The sequence below is a fragment of the Balaenoptera musculus genome, chromosome 12 (genome assembly GCF_009873245.2).
Source record: "Balaenoptera musculus isolate JJ_BM4_2016_0621 chromosome 12, mBalMus1.pri.v3, whole genome shotgun sequence".
Lineage (NCBI taxonomy): Eukaryota > Metazoa > Chordata > Mammalia > Artiodactyla > Balaenopteridae > Balaenoptera > Balaenoptera musculus.
The window spans coordinates 2,681,374-2,698,853 of NC_045796.1; the positions used below are offsets into that span (position 1 = coordinate 2,681,374).

Genomic DNA, 17,480 nt, shown 5'->3' on the forward strand with positions numbered 1-17,480 from the left:
CTCTTCCCCAGCCCTCGGTTGCTATGAGGTTTCTATGGCAGCGGCATCCTCAGACCCAACTTTCACCCATCATTTAGAGCCAATTAAGGTAAAATAGTGGGGGGAGGGGGGAGGGAGTGGCAATGCAAGGGGGAGGGGGCGAGGCAGGGAATCCAATCCGAGGCTGCGAGGGGAGCGCTCACTCCGCCAAAGTCGCAGCACGGAGTCTGAAGCTGCAGCTCTGCCTCCTGCGTCCCCCGCCCAGCCCGAGCGAGCGGGACGCAGCCGCAGCCCCTGGCGCAGCCCCCGGGGCGGCGGGGGGCGGGGGAGGACGCGCCAGCCGGGCAGCCGTGTTGAAGCCCCACGGCCCCCTTCGCACACCCAGGACCCCAGGGCCCCGCCGGCGCCCGCGGTCGCCCCAGCCTGACTTCACCCTCAGCAGCCGCCTCCCTGCCGGCAGCGCCGGCCTCTGCCGCGGGCTCTGACGTCCTGTCTGGCCCTCTCTGTGCTGTTTGGGGCCTCTGGTTCTCTTCTTTCTCACTCTCGATACTTGATCAGAGGGAAAGTTTTCAGAGATGCCGATTGCACAGTTGCTGGAGCTATGGAAAAAGATAGAGGTGGAACCCATGGAAATAGAGGTGAGTAAGGGCGAGAAAAGAGTGTCCTTTTCCACAGTATCCTGAAAACCCCTGACTCTGCGGCCGGCGGACGGTCTGCTTACTGTAATGAATTCATGTTTATTGAGTGGCTATTACGTGACCGAGGCTAGGATTTTTAACGAGCAGAGATGTGTATGTGTGTACACACATATGAACAGTACATATCTGTGTGTACACGCACCCACACAAGGCGGCGTGTGTGGTGTAACTATATGAATGAAAATGAATGAATTGAAGAAAAAAAATGATTGCTCTTAAGCCAAACTTCAGGGTGCTTCTTAGAGTCTGTGTTTGCCTTAAAGGAGTCACAGGCTTCCAAACTAATCTGCATCAGTGTGATTTCCTTCAACAAGTGGCTTTAAATGATAAGACCTCCCCAATTGCTGCAGCGCAGGATAAAACCAGAAGGGAAAACCAATGATGAATTCTTGTTTAAGAAACAAGGCGTAAAGATTATGCAGCCTTAATAGGGTGTATGTTTGAATAAAGAGGAGCGATTGAAGATGAAAATATAATGAAATGAATGTGTCAAGGCTGGCTGGCCTGTGGGGAGCACGTACGACACTGCTTAAACATTTTGTCCCCCAGGGACACGGAGCTCTCCTTTCATGGATTTTGATTTGTTTAATTTGAATCAGAAACAACGTATATTTTTCCTGGAAGAGAAAGTTCCCCGAAGTTATTAAACCTATTAAATTGATATGCCTGTGCTGTGTTTATAGCAACTCAAATCACATTTGTAAATGGCAGATTTTAATAACTGACTACCTCCTTGCAAAATCCAACCTTTAACTTTTGCCTTATCTCCTGTATCCGGCATTATAAGTTCAATTCTTACTATTTTAAATGTTACTTATTTTTATATATACGTTCTATATACTGAGACATTCACAGAATTTTAAAGAGGGGGAGAAATTCTGTTTTAGAAGAGAAGTTGTTAATATTTTATATTTAATACTTTTTCGGAAGCCCGACTAACTTATTCATGCTTGGAACATATATTTTGGTCAAAGGAGATTGTCAGGCATAGCACAGATATTAAGCCTGGTTTTTAGATGGAACAACACAGATGTTTTGCTTTTGAGAAGCACCTAAGTGGAAGGAGATGACAGCACGGCTCTCCAGGGCTTTTGATTCCTCTCTGCACACGATGTTATTCTTGGTGGTGACGGCAGTGCCTGAGAAAGAGCCTCTCACTTACAAAGGTTGCCAAGTCAAGTTTATTTTTTTCTTTTGAGAAAGATTGGGTTTTTAAAAAGTTGAATTAGTGATGGGCCAGAAGTCCCACCCTTATTTCCTGATGCTTTCCGAACCCCTCCTGGTTATCTGCACTTGCTGGTGGTGGTAGAGGCCCAGCTGTCAGCTCCTCCACAGCCAGGCCCCGTGAAGGAAGCCCTTCTGTAGGGGGGAGGATTTGGCCCTGGGCTTAGAAAAAAGGACGGGAGTGAGGAATGAAGGAGGCTTGGAGAATGTCTCCTGGGACTCTGGACTCTACGTCGTGGCCACTGACCCAGGCTCTGAGGAGCAGCGTGCGCTTTAAATATTTCCAAAATGATTGAAAGTGGACCAGCAATAAATATACTCACGTTATTAAAAAATTATATCATGATCCTAGAAAGACCTTGCAAATTGGAAGAATCTGAAACAGAGCTGGCTGAGAGACTGCACTGCCTTGCCACCCCATTGGGAGGGCAAATTTATAAGTTTTTGAGGTTGATGTGTATGCAAAAACAAATAATAAAAATTCCATAGATTAAATGGTCCTGAAGCAAAAGAAATTTTCTTCAGGCTTCCTGGGTGAATGTTTTAGGATAGTATATCCTATGCAGTGTGTTAAGATAGAGCATTTAATCCCTGTTTATTTGGAACCCAGAAATTAGAGCTCTTTCTACAGAAAGATTAAACCTGAACTGTTAACCCTGAGATATTTCAAGTTCTCAGGAAAATATGAAGTCTCTCTATTTTGGAGCTCAGAGGCTGATTTTATTTTCCAGTTTTGCCCATGTTTTGTGTTGTGTGATGTTAAAATAGCTCACATATCAGGAAATTGGGCAAAACTAGATGGAGTACATTTGGCCTCTGAACTCCAAGTTAAATGTCATAAAATCCTTGCATAAAAAGCATGTGTGCTTTTTATGAGAAAATCTGCTACGTGATGTTAGTGCTTACCTTATTTGCTTTTACACGCATTTAACATGCCCGATTATTGGTTTTCCAGGGGTAGCAATCAACGCTCTTGGATTCTAGGTTTTTCCTGCCTTTATGAGTTGCTTCCCCTCTAATTTCTCATCTGCAGTGAGAGGGAACTGAACTAGGTTGGATTTGAGGGGCAGTGGACTGTATCCTTATATACTGTATCCTTATAAAAATCATTTCTGCTTCAGCACACAGACCAGGGGAAATTCATTTGATTGTCTAGGAAAAGCATTTATGGTTTATGAATTGTTTTGAGGTATTTTGGAAGGCGTATTTTACCCACGAACGAGGCATGTTGAGAAGGAAACGTATGCTAATTAAAAACTGGGACCTCCATAAAATCCCGGAAGGAGCTGGCATCAAAAAGAAGCATGCAGTGTTGTGTGAATGGTGTTTCAGCGAGTTAAATGCACGTCTCCAAAGCAGGACTTTTCAGTCACTGCCTTCAGCGGGGGCACAGCACCCAGGGCGTGCTCCGGGGAGAGGTGAGGACGCCGGAGGTGTCGTGAGGAAGGCAGTGTGGGAACCAGCCCACAAGGGCCGGCCGGCCCGTTTTGTTTGTGTTCCTTCAGAGGAGTGAGCATGATTTCTCCTTCGGGGATGTCATCACGCATTAGAGAAAGGAGAAGCCCCATTTTTAAACGGTGCAGATCAAACAGGACTCCCTGAAGTTCACAGTGTAGCTTGTACAGCGACAATTGTCTCACGGCTCCTCGGCTAGAAATGAAACTAGGAGAGGTGGTGACAACATCCAACTCTGAGTGTCCACTGCTCGCTCAGCAGAGCCACTGCTAAGTGCTGTGAGGTCTTATTTCCCTGAATTCTGTCCGTGTCTCTAGGCGGTAGATATTCTTATGGTCCTGATTTTATATATGGGGAAAGTGAGGTGTGGGGTAAGCAATATTGCCTAAAGTCATTAAGTGGTAAGCAGAGCTCAGACCCAGACCCTCCTGTTCAAGCCTTACCCTGCAGAGACACAACGCTTTATGTTTCTATGAGCTGGAGACTTGACTCTCTCTGATTTAATTCATTCTCTGAGCTTTGGCCTGAGATTGTGAATTTGTTCCACTCAAACAACTCCCCTGTAACCTGTTTCTGTCCTGACAGCTTGAGTCTTTCAGGGTCATGTAAATCTACACCCCGCCCTCACCTTGCTGGTCAGGGCTTTATATAAACCACCTGCTTCTCCTTGCAATTGTGGTATAAGCCACACACGTTTGGCTGATCTAGTAATTTGTAATCATGGACATAAACACTCACTGCCTTATTTGCCTCCTATTATATAAAGGATCTGTCTCTGGCATGAAGCATCATAGGGTTTCAAATAAATTCCAGTGGAAAGGGACCTTGATGCCATTCCCACGTCCTACTATCCTAATACTGAGTATCTAGTTGGCCCTTTGCATTCATTACCTGTGTGATGCAGTTTACAAGAATGTCGGCATGCTAACCGCATTTAATATGTATCTTTTGTTGTCAGGCCACCGAGGAGGATCTGGACCTGGACGCAGAGCCCACCGTAGCAGACGCTGTGGAAGAAGTAACTCTCTATATTTTATTATTTGGGGGAGGAAGGTGGGGTAGAGGGAGGAAATGGAAGATTGAAATTAATAGCCCCCAAGTGGTTATTTGAGTGAAATACGTGTATATATACATAATACGCACAAACACGCGTGCACACGGATAGGTTGCATGCATATTTATAGTCAACAGTTTCCCTCAAAAGGGATACTTAGAACATAGGAGGAAAAATTACCAACCAAGGTAAGATTCAGAGTCTTCCGGTGTGGACTTGTCAAAGGGGAAAAGGCAGGTCGCTGTCAATTAAGGCAAGCATGGAGAATAGCCAGTCGGGCGTAGAGAAGTGATGACTCGTTTTACCTGCCGGAGGCTGGGTCATGCAGCCTCTTAGAATGTTTGGCGACCTACAGTCGGAGCCCCGGGCGGAGGTGCGCTCCCTTTGCGAGGAAGCCGCCCCTGCAGTGGTGGCAGGAGGAGGAGAGGGGTGGCCGGTGGACCGAGCGGGTCTGGAAGAGGAGCGATGGGTGTTGCTGGGAGGGTGGTGTCCGGAGGTGGACGTGGGAGGGAACAAAGCGCATCGGCATCGCCGACTGCCTGGTCCCACACTTCCCGCCCGGGCGGCAGGGCCCTGACGGGCTCTCGCGGAGGGGAGGGTCCAGGCGGCATCGGGGGGGGGGGGGGGGGGGAACCGTGACCGACGAGCGCTCTCTGAGGGCCCCTCGGACACCCAAGAGCTGCATCCAAGGTAGAATGAGGCTGTAGTGAAGGAATCCTGTTTAAGCAGACGTATTTCCACCCCTCGGCAGCCGGCGCCGTGGGAAGTCGACAAGGCAATTAAATGGAGGCCTCAGTTGCCCACGCCGCTCAGCCCTGTGCCCCTCGGAACCGTAACGGTCGTAAAGTTGTGCAACTCTGTGGCCTTTTAAAAATGGCTGGCCAGGGAGGTCTGGTGGGCTGGGAGGGGCAGATCCGTGGACACTGCTGGCTTTGCGAACCGTCTGCTGGGATGCTGAAAAAGCGTGTCACTTCCATCCAGACGCGTCCACGCCGCACACGTTTTAAGCCCAGTGCCCCTGGATCCTATGATCACATGACACACTATGTGGGTGAAATAAAGAAGAAGAGCAAGAAGCTGCCTCATCCTTGGCTGGCTGCTTCCCTTCCGTGCTTTTGTCTCTGATCCGGGAGCGTGGAGCCCAGCTGCGCTCCAGGCGTTGCAGTCATCTTCCTGCGTCCATGAGGACAGCATTTGGCTGGTAGGTGTAGCCCTGCTTTTGCCAGTTCCACAGAGGTCAAAGGGTAAATAGACAGGTGAGCCCCTGGCTTTTTTGAAGAGATGGATATTCAACTGCATACCTGCCCAGGGGCAGGGGCAACTAAGGAAGGAATACCCGCCTGCAGATGAGCAAGGCCCCAGGCCAGGGTCTCCGAGGATCCAAGCCACGCTGCGCCTGCCACTGGTGTTTGTGGGGACTCTGATTTCCGGGGAACCTTCGGCGTATTTCTTGCATACAGACTGCTGAGGTCCTTTAGCTGTCAGCTGCAAGAGGCAGGCTCCGTGGTGCTCATGGTGGTAATCAAACGGGCGACACGATTGCCTGTGTACCGGGACCCCCTCGACATGCTTAGTAACTAACAGAGTCTGTTACTTCATTAACTGCAGTGATTTCCTGAGACCTCCTGGTCTCAAGTCATCTGATCCCTAACACTTTTGATGGGAAGGTAGGTGTTAATTTACCGCAGGAAGGCAGTCAAATCAGCGGACCCCCTTGAAGTTATTTTTGACAACAGAACACGAGATAGAGGCAGTGATTACAATTTCCCCATGTCACCTAGTCCGGATGACAGAATATCAGTATGTCTTTGGCTCCTAATGAAAGCAGAGTATCTTAGGAGTATTTTACAGGACACAGCGTTGATGTGTAGGTGCATTCGTAGCGCTTGTGGGAAAACTGAAAGACACGGGGTGTCCAGCTGTTGGCAGCTGCTTCTGACAGATGACGCTGAAAGCTCTGCTGCAGGTTTCAGCCCAGCAGCGGGTGAATGTCACCCGGGGGTTCTGAGCGGTTGTCTAATTTTTACTGGGGCCAGATTTCCCCTGTACGTCCCCCTTAGCCTTCAGAGTGGCGCTTTGCAAGGCATCTACAGCTGAAGGATTTGTGGCTCAGACCAATGAAATCAGATGGCAACTAAACTGGGCATGAAAGGCTTCACTCACACCTTTTGCCAGTCTGAACGTGTACGATGACTAAAAGTCTTATTTAGGAAAAAATATCATTCCCCTCAGCAACAGTGTGTTCATTCATTCAGTCAATCAGGAATATTTATTGGTAGCCTGTGGGTAAAGCCTCATGCTTGGTGTGGAAGTGTGAACAGATGAACAGGGGTGGCTGTGATGATTCCAGCCTTGTAGCACCTTTAACTGATATGGCTTCTTGCGTGTGCAATGTTCTTCATGTACACGTGTGTGTATATATTAATACATATATATATATAAAGTATAGGACACATTTGGGATATTTTATGCATAAGTATCTCCACGTGTGACTCTTGTCCACTTGTATCTCATGCCACAGCTCCGTCCAACCTCTGAAAAAAGAGCTCTGGTGAAGGTCAAGACTAAAGATTGAAAATAAGACAGGAGTTGGTGTCAGAAGCTGCGTGTTCCTGCCACTTACCTTTTCCTCACCTCTGCGGAGGGAAAGGCTTCCTCTCTCGGAGAGTCCGTGTCGTACAGGGATTTGTGTCATAAATTCACAGGGGGGTGACTCAGCATGATTTCACTTGACCCGTCAGAGGCCATCACCCTTTATACTCTGGGAAACAAAACAAAACAAAACAGCCTCAGCAGATCCCATTAGGAAATATTCCCTCAGCTGCTTGTTTGCGGGGTTCCTGGAAGGGGCCAGGCAGAGAGAACAAGTCTGAAGCACCTGCTCTGTGGGGTTTTGTGGTCCTATTTCCCTGCTCCTTTTGGCAGGTGGTGCGTAGCCAAGCCAGTGGAAATGCTGGGAAATTAGGACATCGAACAGAGTTCAAGTTTAATGCAGAAGCACCTGCCTCGGTGGGCTGGGACACTGCGGTGCAGAGTGGGAGCCTCTGGAAGGTTAGTCCAGGGGTGACCGCAGCCTCCCGACCCTGCGCACAAGAGCCCCGTCGTTGATCTTGAAGGTGGGGGCAGGGTGCCGTGTGGAGGGGGAGAGCAAGCCCAGGGGAGCGCGCGGCCCGAGGCTCCGGGCTGCTTCCACGGTGCAGAGGTGGGGGTGCTGAGCCCCTTAGTACCGGTCAGCAGCAGCTCCTGCATCCTTGCTCCATCCTTCAACCTTCCGTCTCCAGGCATTTCAGACACATAGGGGATTTTTAGGCGAGTTTCTAATTTCACAGAACAACCTGTGGAAAACATTAGAACTTGTTGCATGTATTTTCTAAAGTGCTTAGATTTCAGGAGTCTGTTTATTAACAAAGACCATTTTCTTGTCTGGTCAACCTTAGAGACCAGGTCCAGAGAAGCTGTTTCCAACATTATCGTGGTTTCACCTTATTTCCTCGTGACTCCTGGGGTGTTTCCCTCTCCTCCTAAAACTCTACCCTTGGTTTTCATAGCAGAAATTCTGGCATCTCGGAGGCAGAACGGAGCGGGGGTGGGGTGGCAGTCCTGCTGCCAGCCTTCGGTTGGCAGGAGAGCGCTGTCGGCGGTGGGGGGGGGTTGGCACAGAGACCTGCCCCTGAGGGGTGTGGAAGAGGGAGGTGGATGCAGCTCTCGGGGCCGAGTGAGGATGCGTGAAGATGGGGTGCCGGCTGCCTGGCCCCTGCCCTCTTCTCAGGGGTCAGGGGACGAGTGGGCAGTGCCTCGGGCAGGTGTGCTGTGACTCCCAAGCGTCTGTCAGCGTGACCTCCTTCAATGGCCAGCCGCCTGCCTTCGGAGCAGCTGCAGCTTGGACGTCTGCGGTTCTCTGCTGGGGAAGAGGGCCGAGGAGCAGGACAGGGACGAGATCTGGGGGGGCTCTTTAAGCTTGAAGGAGAGAATAGCCCAAGAGTGTTTTCAAAGCCCTTTGGCCTGAGTCATGGTAACAGCAGGCTCTTGCCCAGGTCAGGACTGAGCCGCCTGCACCCAGGTCACCTGTAGATGCCAACAGATTGCCTCTTACCTGTCCTGCCCCGGCAATCTAGACACTTTCATTGCTCCTTAAAAAAAAGAAAGACGGAAAAAACAATCCAAACTGGATTGCATAGAAATGAGACAAGAAGAGTAATGAAACCTCAGAACTAATTAAGCAATTACAAGCAGTGCAATTGCAGCTTAAGAAGATAGTTGGGAGTTTGAAAAGAGATGGATAGATGATCTTCCCAGCCTGCTTATCACCTGCCGTCAGTGTGCCTTCACAGCACCCACCTGTCTCTGGGGGCTGGGGTCGGCAAAGGCACGTCGACTCTGTCGCTGTTTACATGTGCGTTCCGTGTTGTTTTTCTGCCCAGCAAAAGGCAGGCGTCCCCGTAATCCTCACGGGAAGTCTAGAGACGAGCAGTGTCAACACGCAGCATTGTGGAGAAAGGCTAATGCAGCTAGGCCACTGGGATTCCCGTGGGCGTTTCAGTGCCCTGCACGGTCGTAACCGGAACGTTGGCTTCACCAAACGTTAGCACTTACGGGGGCAGACACGAAGGGAGAGGCACGATTTGGGGCTGAAAATCGGTACAGCGTATTTGATGTGTCAGTGGTGGTTATTTGCAAGAAGCAGCACGAGCCAAGAAGTCTGGCTCTATCATCAGGAGACATCGGTCCTTTCGGTTATCACGTCATCTCTTAAGTGTCCGCCGTAACCACTGTTGGAAGCAGGAAGCCGGCTTGCAGCTATTTTCGGTGTCTGCGACCCTTGTCTTTCTGCTTCTGTAGCCAAGTCAGCAGGAGCACGTTTCCGAGCGCTCTCTCTCCGAGAATAAAAGGACTACTCCGTGCTAACAGCAACATTCTCTAGACCCTGGGCACCCGTGTGGGACGCTGTCTGCTGCCTGAGGACAGCGCGGGAGGAGGCAACGCCGCCCCATCTCTGGGTGAGCAGAGCGAATTGCTCACAGCTCACTGGGTACCAGCTGTCGCCCGTGTGAACAAGCCAGCGGCCTGCGTCTTCCTGACAGCCCTGGGGGGCGGGGCTTTCCCTGCCAGCACGGTGACTTCACGGGTGGTCTCGCCGGGAAAAGGTGCCCACCCTGTCACGGCCAAGAGCAACCTCCTGTGTTGAGATGGTTACCAAATCATGAAGCAGAAGCGCTAGTCAAAGCTGCCCTTTCCCTGCAATTTAGTGCATAGCAGTGGCTTGGAGGAAGCCCTGGGATCAAGTTTGGGTGTCTTTTAGGGCCTCCTGTGTTTGCACCCCCATAGGAATGACCATGCACCTCTGCCTGCAGAGATGCTTTGTAAGAACCCTGCTTTTAATGTATCTGATTTATATCCTCTTCCATCTTCCCAGACTCGGGGACCTGGAAGGGGGAGGTCTGTTACTCTCCCTATTTTTCAGGTAGTGAAATTGAGGCGTCAAAAATGATGTAATTTGCTAATTATAGCAGAGAACCAACGAAAAGGGGACTTCAAAGCAAAGCTTTTTCTACTGACTTATTTTCTCTTCCTAAGATCACTGATTGCCCTCAAGATACCTGACGTTAGGTGGTGGATTGCTGGCTAATGGAATCAGGGCCTGGGGTCAAAGGCTATGCTCTGTCCTCTCCTCTGGGTTTAAAACAACATTACAGGTGCCTCGGGGGCCCTGCCCCGTGTCCCCGGGGACTCAGAAGCAGCGTTGCTCTAGCCCCGTCTGTTTCCAGTGGCCGCGTGGGGCCCACCGACCCCGCGGTGCCGCTCTGCTTCTCTCCTCTTCGCTCTTCAAAATTCTCTCTCCTCCCTTCAAATTGGGAAAATAGACAACTTGATCTTCTTTTATGTGTATGAAAAACACAGGGGAGCTTGAGCTGGAGGTGCTGTTGAAAGATTACACACCCCACCCCTGCTGTTTTGGCCGGTGTCTTTGTCATGGGTGGGATATATTATTGACTTACTAGAATCACAAAAGTTTCTTATACTTTATTAACATCAAATGGATCATTTGAATAATTATGGTAAGAGAGGATATATATATATATATATAGAGAGAGAGAGAGAGAGAGAGAGAGAGAGAGAGGATTTTTCTCCATAATAATGCTGTACATGTGTGGGTAAGATTCAAAGTATGAGATAGAAAATTGTGTAGTTTCTTACCCTTCAGATATTTTGAAGTAATAAGAAGTAAAACAACCCCCCAAAACCCTTGCTCTTGTAACACAGATGCAGCTGGGAGCTGGCCGTGGAGACACAGACTCTGCAATTTATGTGAGTCATAAAAATCTCTAGGGAATCATTCAAACACTTTTTTCCGAGATGTGGCACCAAAACAGCCCACAGTGCCAAGTGCACACTGAGCGAGTGTCTGGCTCGGTTGCAGCAGGCCCCTCCCCGACTGCTGCCTCCTCCGGGCACCTTTGGGAACACCACCACCACCAAGGGGCCGGCTCCTCCATCCCTAAGTCAGTTCTCACCTTCCGTCTCAGGTAGAATGAACAGAGCAACCGCATGTAACATATACAGAGAAGACAAAAGAAGGATTCCAAGTCCCGATTTGAGGACTCAGACACATAAGTGCCTATTTTTTAAATAATAGGATAAACACAACGAGAGGGTGATTTGTATCATCCTTCCTCAGGTGTATCCCGGTGGGTGTGGCAGGTCACCTTGGGCCTCACAGCCCCGCAGCTATACGCAGCTATACATCTGGCTCAAGCCAGTTCTCCCTCCCCCGCCCCCGTCCTTCCTCTGCCTCCTCTTCTTAATTCTTTCAGCAAGTGTCTACTGAGTGATGGGCTCCTGCGACTCAGTGATTCAGATAAATGAGGCCAGCTAGAGTCTCCGCACCACGCACCTTACATCTTAGTGTTCTTGCAAGTAAACAACTAACTAGTAAGATCATTCCGTGTAGCAGTGAGGGCTATGGAGGGAGAAAGCAGGGAAACCGAGAGTGATTTGGGCTGGGGCCGGATTAGCAGAGCAGTGGTTAGGGAAGGCCTCACCCAGCAGGTGGAGTTTAGCTTGGGACTTAAACGATGGAAGAGACCAACCCCCCAAACCTGGGGGAAGATGGTTCAAGGCAGAGGGAGCCGCGGGGCGGCTGGCGGGGGGGACAGAGCAGCCCCTGCCTGCAGCAGGGCCCAGGCTGGCGGGAGCTGAGGGAAGAGAGGAAGGCCCTGTGAAGGGATGCGGAGGCCCGGCAGGTCTTCGGATTTTATTCTGATTTTTCTGGGAAGCCACTGGCGACTCCTGGGCAGGAAAATGGTGTGATCGCGTAGATTTTCTTAAAGCACAGTCACTCTGGTTGTTGGGTGAGGAAGCAGGGAGTTCGTGGGGAAAGAGTGAAGGCAGGGAGACTGGTGAGGAGGCTGCCGCAGGGTCCCGGCGAGGGGCGGTGGTGTCGGGTTGCAGAGTCCCGAGGTGTCGCCGTGTTGCTGCTGGGCCTCTTCTGGCTGCGATACTGGATCCCTTCCTGGGCTGCAGGAGGAGGTTCCACGGACGGGGCAGCTTAGACAACAGCAGTCCGTTCCCTTGCTGTTCTGGAGGCTGGAGGTCAGATCAAGGTGTCAGCAGGTTGGTTCCTTCCGAGGCTGTGAGGGCGAATTCGCCCCAGGCCTCTGCCCCGGGCCTCTGTGGCTGCCGCGGTCCTTGGGGCTCCTTGACGGACGTGTGGACACATCAGGGGTCTCTGCCTCTGTCTTCCCGTGGCCTCTCCCTGTGTGGTCTTCACCTGGCCGTGTTCTGATGAGGACACCAGTCGTATCAGAGCGGGGCCCACCCTGATGACTCTCCTCCTAACTGATTACATCCGCAGAGACCCTGTTTCCAAATGAGGGCACATTCTGAGGCGCTGGGGCTTCGGGCTTTGACAGATCTTTTGGGGACAGAGTTCAACCCATAACAAATATGACACTTGGGACACTCAGTTTTGTTGGTCTCCTGGGTCCAGGTCTCAAAAGTCTTGGCCAGAGACCCTGCTTTTCCGGGCGTGAAGTAAACCCGTGAGTGTCCACGGACTGGGTTTCTGTGGCCCCCTCTGACTCTCCCGCCCCCGCCGGGCCGTGTGCCGAGTCCCCGTCTGCTGCGCTCTGCCCGGCGCACGCTTTCACGCAGCAGAGGCTGGGTCACTTCTGAGGCTTGTCCAAGGGCACCGGAGCACAGGCGAGCACCCGAGACTTGGGCCACCCCGAGCTCCCGGTGCTGGGGGCGCCCAGTTTGGGACCAGAGAACACTTCGCGGTGGTTTTGCATGAGACCCCTGTCCTCTACCTGCACGACCCCTACCCTGGCCAGTCCTTGTCCCATTGAGAGGGTAGTCAGCTGGGTGTCACACTGACACCAGTGAAAGGGAGGAACACGACACAGGTCCTGTCACTGTGCCGTGGACACCCTCTCGCCTTTTCTCAGCGAGGGAGCCCGACGAGCGGGTCCTTTTCTGACCCGGCCGCCGTGTGTCTCTGGGGGCCCAGGTGCAGTCCCCGCGTTGTCCTCTTACACACCTGTAGGAGCTGCAGCCTCACACCTTTCCATTTCTGTTTTCTTGCTCTGCAGTTAGGTTCCATTCTTGCCCCGTCACCTTTCTTCCTGTGACCTTGAAAGGCTGTGTCTTCTGCAGCTTTCCTGGCACCTGACTCGCTCATCTTCCGCCCTCGGTGGCTGGGAGTCCTGACCTGAGACCCCTGCCTCGCAGTGGCCACTGCAGGAGTTAGAACACGTGTGCGGTTCCGTGTCCGGAGCGCTGCCGATGAAACTGATGAGGAGGTGAAGTCCCGTCCCTTAGCGTTACTGTTGGCTTTTGGTGGCACTTTGGAAGCCACCCCCCACCACCATTTGCCCAGCCCTGGCACAGGCTGTGCCAGGCAAGCTTCCTGTGGTTTTCGGGCCTGGGCTGCCCCACAGAGGGTCAGCTGTGCCCAGGCTGAGAGGAGGGGTGAGGGGGAGGAAGCCATCCAGCCCCCCAGAGGTGCGGACCCTCTGCGGGCGTCGGGTCCTGTTTGCCGAGCTCGAGAACCCCCTGCAGATGTTGACGAAGCTGCACGTCTGCATCAGGGGGCCTCGGTGGGCCTGAGAGTCTGCATTTCTAATTGGCTTCCTTCCCAGGGATGAGGCTCTTCTGGGCCTCGGACCACACTCTGAATTCTAATGGTGACACCAGACCCTCAGAACAAGGGCACGGTACTCAGAGAAGGCACTTCTAGGAGCAAAGAAGCCGCCTGGGGCAATCGGCGAGAACACTATCTGTCATTGGCTTCCAAGTCCTTTTTTCTCCAAGCAAGTGGCATTGTGGCATCTACTTTTTTGTTGTTGTTGTTAGTGTCTACTTTTATTGCTATGTCACAGATATTTTGCTAAACATATGACTAATACTAATTTTATTCAGTGGTTCAGCTGATGGTCTCCTGGGGAGGTAGGTTTTTGTCCTTTTCTATTTTAATTATTACTAGTTTTAAACAACACAAACTGGGACTTCCCTGGAGGCGCAGTGGTTAAGAATCTGCCTGCCAATGCAGGGGACACGGGTTCGAGCCCTGGTCCAGGAAGATCCCACATGCCACGGAGCAACTAGGCCCGTGAGCCACAACTACTGAGCCTGTGCTCTAGAGCCCGTTGAGCCACACCTACTGAGCCCGCGAGCCACAACTACTGAGCCCACAAGCCACAACTACTGAAGCCTGCGTGCCTACAGCCCACGCTCCGCAACAAGAGAGGCCACCACAATGAGAAGCCCGTGCACTGCAACGAAGAGTAGCCCCCACTCGCCGCAACTAGAGAACGCCCACGCAGCAACAAAGACTCAATGCAGCCAAAAAAAAAAAAAAAAAAAATTTATTAAAAAAACAACACCACCACAAACTTTTAATCTCACAGTTCTGGAGCGCAGACATCCACCGTCACTTACATGGGGCCGTAATCAACCTGCTGGCAGACATGTGTTCCTTGTGGAAACTGCGGGGAGAATCCGTTTCCATGTCTCCTCCCACTTCGCAGGCGCCCACAGTTCTTGGCTGGTGGCTCTTCCTCTATCTGCAGAGCCAGGAGCCAAGCACCGTCTCTCCTCTCTGACTCCTGCTTCCTCGCTCTGACTGTGACCTTCTGCCTCCCTCTTGTGTTACGCTGGGATGGCATTCGTTTTTGTTTTTTGTTTTTTTTAGATTAATTAATTAATTAATTAATTAACTTCTGGCTGTGTTGGGTCTTCGTTTCTGTGCGAGGGCTTTCTCTAGTTGCGGCGAGCGGGGGCCACTCTTCATCGCGGTGCGCGGGCCTCTCACTGTCGCGGCCTCTCCTGTTGCGGAGCACAGGCTCCAGATGCGCAGGCTCAGTAGTTGTGGCTCACGGGCCCAGTTGCTCCGCGGCATGTGGGATCTTCCCAGACCAGGGCTCGAACCCGTGTCCCCTGCATTGGCAGGCAGACTCTCAGCCACTGCGCCACCAGGGAAGCCCCTGGCATTCGTTTTTAAACTGGTAAACTCAAAAGTCTCCGTTCTAAGATGAGAAGTAAGACAGTTTAGTTTACATTTAGAAAATAAATGTAAAGTAACTAAACTCTCAGATATTGGTGTATTTCCCCATTCCTCCTTACTCCATCTTCTTTTATTTTTCTTAAAAGTTACTCCAGGAATAGTAAACATTTATCCACTTATTTATGTAAGAAATATTTCTTCAGCATCTATCCTGTAAAAGGCAATTTAGAAGACCCGGTGATGAATGACACACGTCCACTGGTTTCAGGGTGTTTGTTGTGTAGGAGAAGTGATAACTATGGTACAAAGTATACAGTGATAAATTCATAAAATGATGCAGAAAGGTACTTTATTTTATTTGTTTATTTTTTTAAACATCTTTACTGGAGTATAATTGCTTTACAATGGTGTCTTAGTTTCTGCTTTATAACAGGGTAAATCAGCTATACGTATACCTATATCCCCATATCTCCCCCCTCTTGTGTCTCCCTCCCTCCCATCCTCCCTATCCCACCCCTCTAGGTGGTCACAAAGCACCGAGCTGATCTCCCTGTGCTATGCGGCTGCTTCCCTCTAGCTATCTATTTTACCTTTGGTAGTGTATATATGTCCATGCCACTCTCTCACTTTGTCCCAGCCCCCCCTCCCCCTCCCCGTGTCCTCAAGTCCGTTCTCTATGTCTGCGCCTTTATTCCTGTCCTGCCCTTAGGTTCTTCAGAACCAATTGTTTTTTTTTTTTTTTTAGATTCCATATATATGTGCTAGCATACGGTATTTGTTTTTCTCTTTCTGACTTACTTCACTCTGTATGACAGACTCTAGGTCCATCCACCTCACTACAAATAACTCAATTTCCTTTCTTTTTATGGCTGAGTAATATTCCATTGTATATATGTGCCACATCTTCTTTATCCATTCATCTGTCGATGGACACTTCGGTGGCTTCCATGTCCTGGCTATTGTAAATAGAGCTGCAATGAACATTTTGGTACATGACTCTTTTTGAATTATGGTTTTCTCAGGGCATATGCCCAGTAGTGGGATTGCTGGGTCGTATGATAGTTCTATTTTTAGTTTTTTAAGGAACCTCCATACTGTTCTCCGTAGTGGCTGTCTCAGTGTACATTCCCACCAGCAGTGAAAGAGGGTTCCCTTTTCTCCACACCCTCTCCGGCATTTATTGTTTGTAGATTTTTTGATGATGGCCATTCTGACCAGTGTGAGGTGATACCTCGTTGTAGTTTTGATTTGCACTTCTCTAATGATTAGTGATGTTGAGCATTCTTTCATGTGTTTGTTGGTCATCTGTATATCTTCTTTGGAGAAATGTCTATTTAGGTCTTCTGCCCATTTTTGGATTGGGTTGTTTGTGTTTTGATATTGAGCTGCTTGTATATTTTGGAGATTAATCCTTTGTCAGTTGCTTCGTTTGCAAATATTTTCTCCCATTCTGAGGGTTGTCTTTTCGTCTTGTTTATGGTTTCCTTTGTTGTGCAAAAGCTTTCAAGTTTCATTAGGTCCCATTTGTTTATTTTTGTTTTTATTATCATTTCTCTAGGAGGTGGGTCAAAAAGGATCTTGCTGTGATTTATGTCAAAGAGTATTCTGCCTATGTTCAGAAGGGTACTTTAAACATAACTTCCAAGTTATAGGGAAAAAAGAAGAAAGAAACAAGTGAAAGAACACTGTGACTTAGCACTCAGATCGCTCAGGCCGGTGGTTGTATTAGTTTCTGATTGCTGCTGTAACAAATGACCACAACATTAGTGGCTTAAAACAACATGGATTTATTATCTTGCAGTTCCAGAGCTCAAAAGTCCTAAAATCTAGGTGTTAGCAGGGCTGTGTTCCATTTCCAGAATCCATTTCCTTGCTTTTCTAGCCTCAGAAGGTGCCTGAAGTCCTTGGTTTGTTGCCCCTTTAGCAATGGCATCACTTCTCATTCTCTGATCTGACCTCCAGCTGCCTCCTATAAAGATCCTTGTGATGATGTTAAACCATTCATATAATCCAGGGTAATCACCCCATCTCAGGGTCCTTAACTTAAACACATCTTCAGAGTCCCCTTTGCTATGGAAGGTCGCACCTCACAGCTCTGGGGCTTACCTTGTGGAGGTCTTTGCGTGCCATTATTCTGCCCAACATGGTGGTACCACCAGTGGGACAGCTGGCCTGGTCTCCTCCCACTTCTGAAACAGAAGGCTAGGGAAGGGCTTCTGTGTGTCTACAGCCATAAGGGACATAACAACAAGATGCAGTGCACACATCTAGCTTGGGTCCTGATGTGAAGAAACCAGCTCTAAAACATATTTCTCGGGACAACTGGGTGATTTTGAATGTGGACTAGGTAACATTTTTGTTGAGTTTTTTGGTTAATTTTTCGGTGAATATTTTTTGCTTAAGTATTTTTAGGTGAAGTGTGTAAACCATACGTTTCACTCCTAAATATTTCAATATGCCTCTCTCAAAAGTAAGAATGTTTTCCTGCATAAGCACAATGCCCATCGTGACTGAGAGGTTGATGCTTTCATTCTGCCTTCGCCAAAACCACTGAATTAGGAAGGTCAAA

The 17,480-nt window shown here is 49.8% G+C and overlaps 1 protein-coding gene across 1 annotated transcript in view; it reads left to right on the forward strand.

Moving 5' to 3' along the window:
* Positions 1–545: 545 nt before the first annotated feature.
* RPS6KA2 (ribosomal protein S6 kinase A2) overlaps positions 546–17,480 on the forward strand; it is a 375,008-nt gene continuing 358,073 nt past the window's right edge. The window contains exons 1-2 of the mRNA XM_036871414.1: positions 546–617; positions 4,315–4,374. Of these exons, the coding sequence (XP_036727309.1) occupies positions 555–617; positions 4,315–4,374 (123 nt within the window). The 5' untranslated portion in view covers positions 546–554. The remainder of the gene's footprint in view (positions 618–4,314; positions 4,375–17,480) is intronic.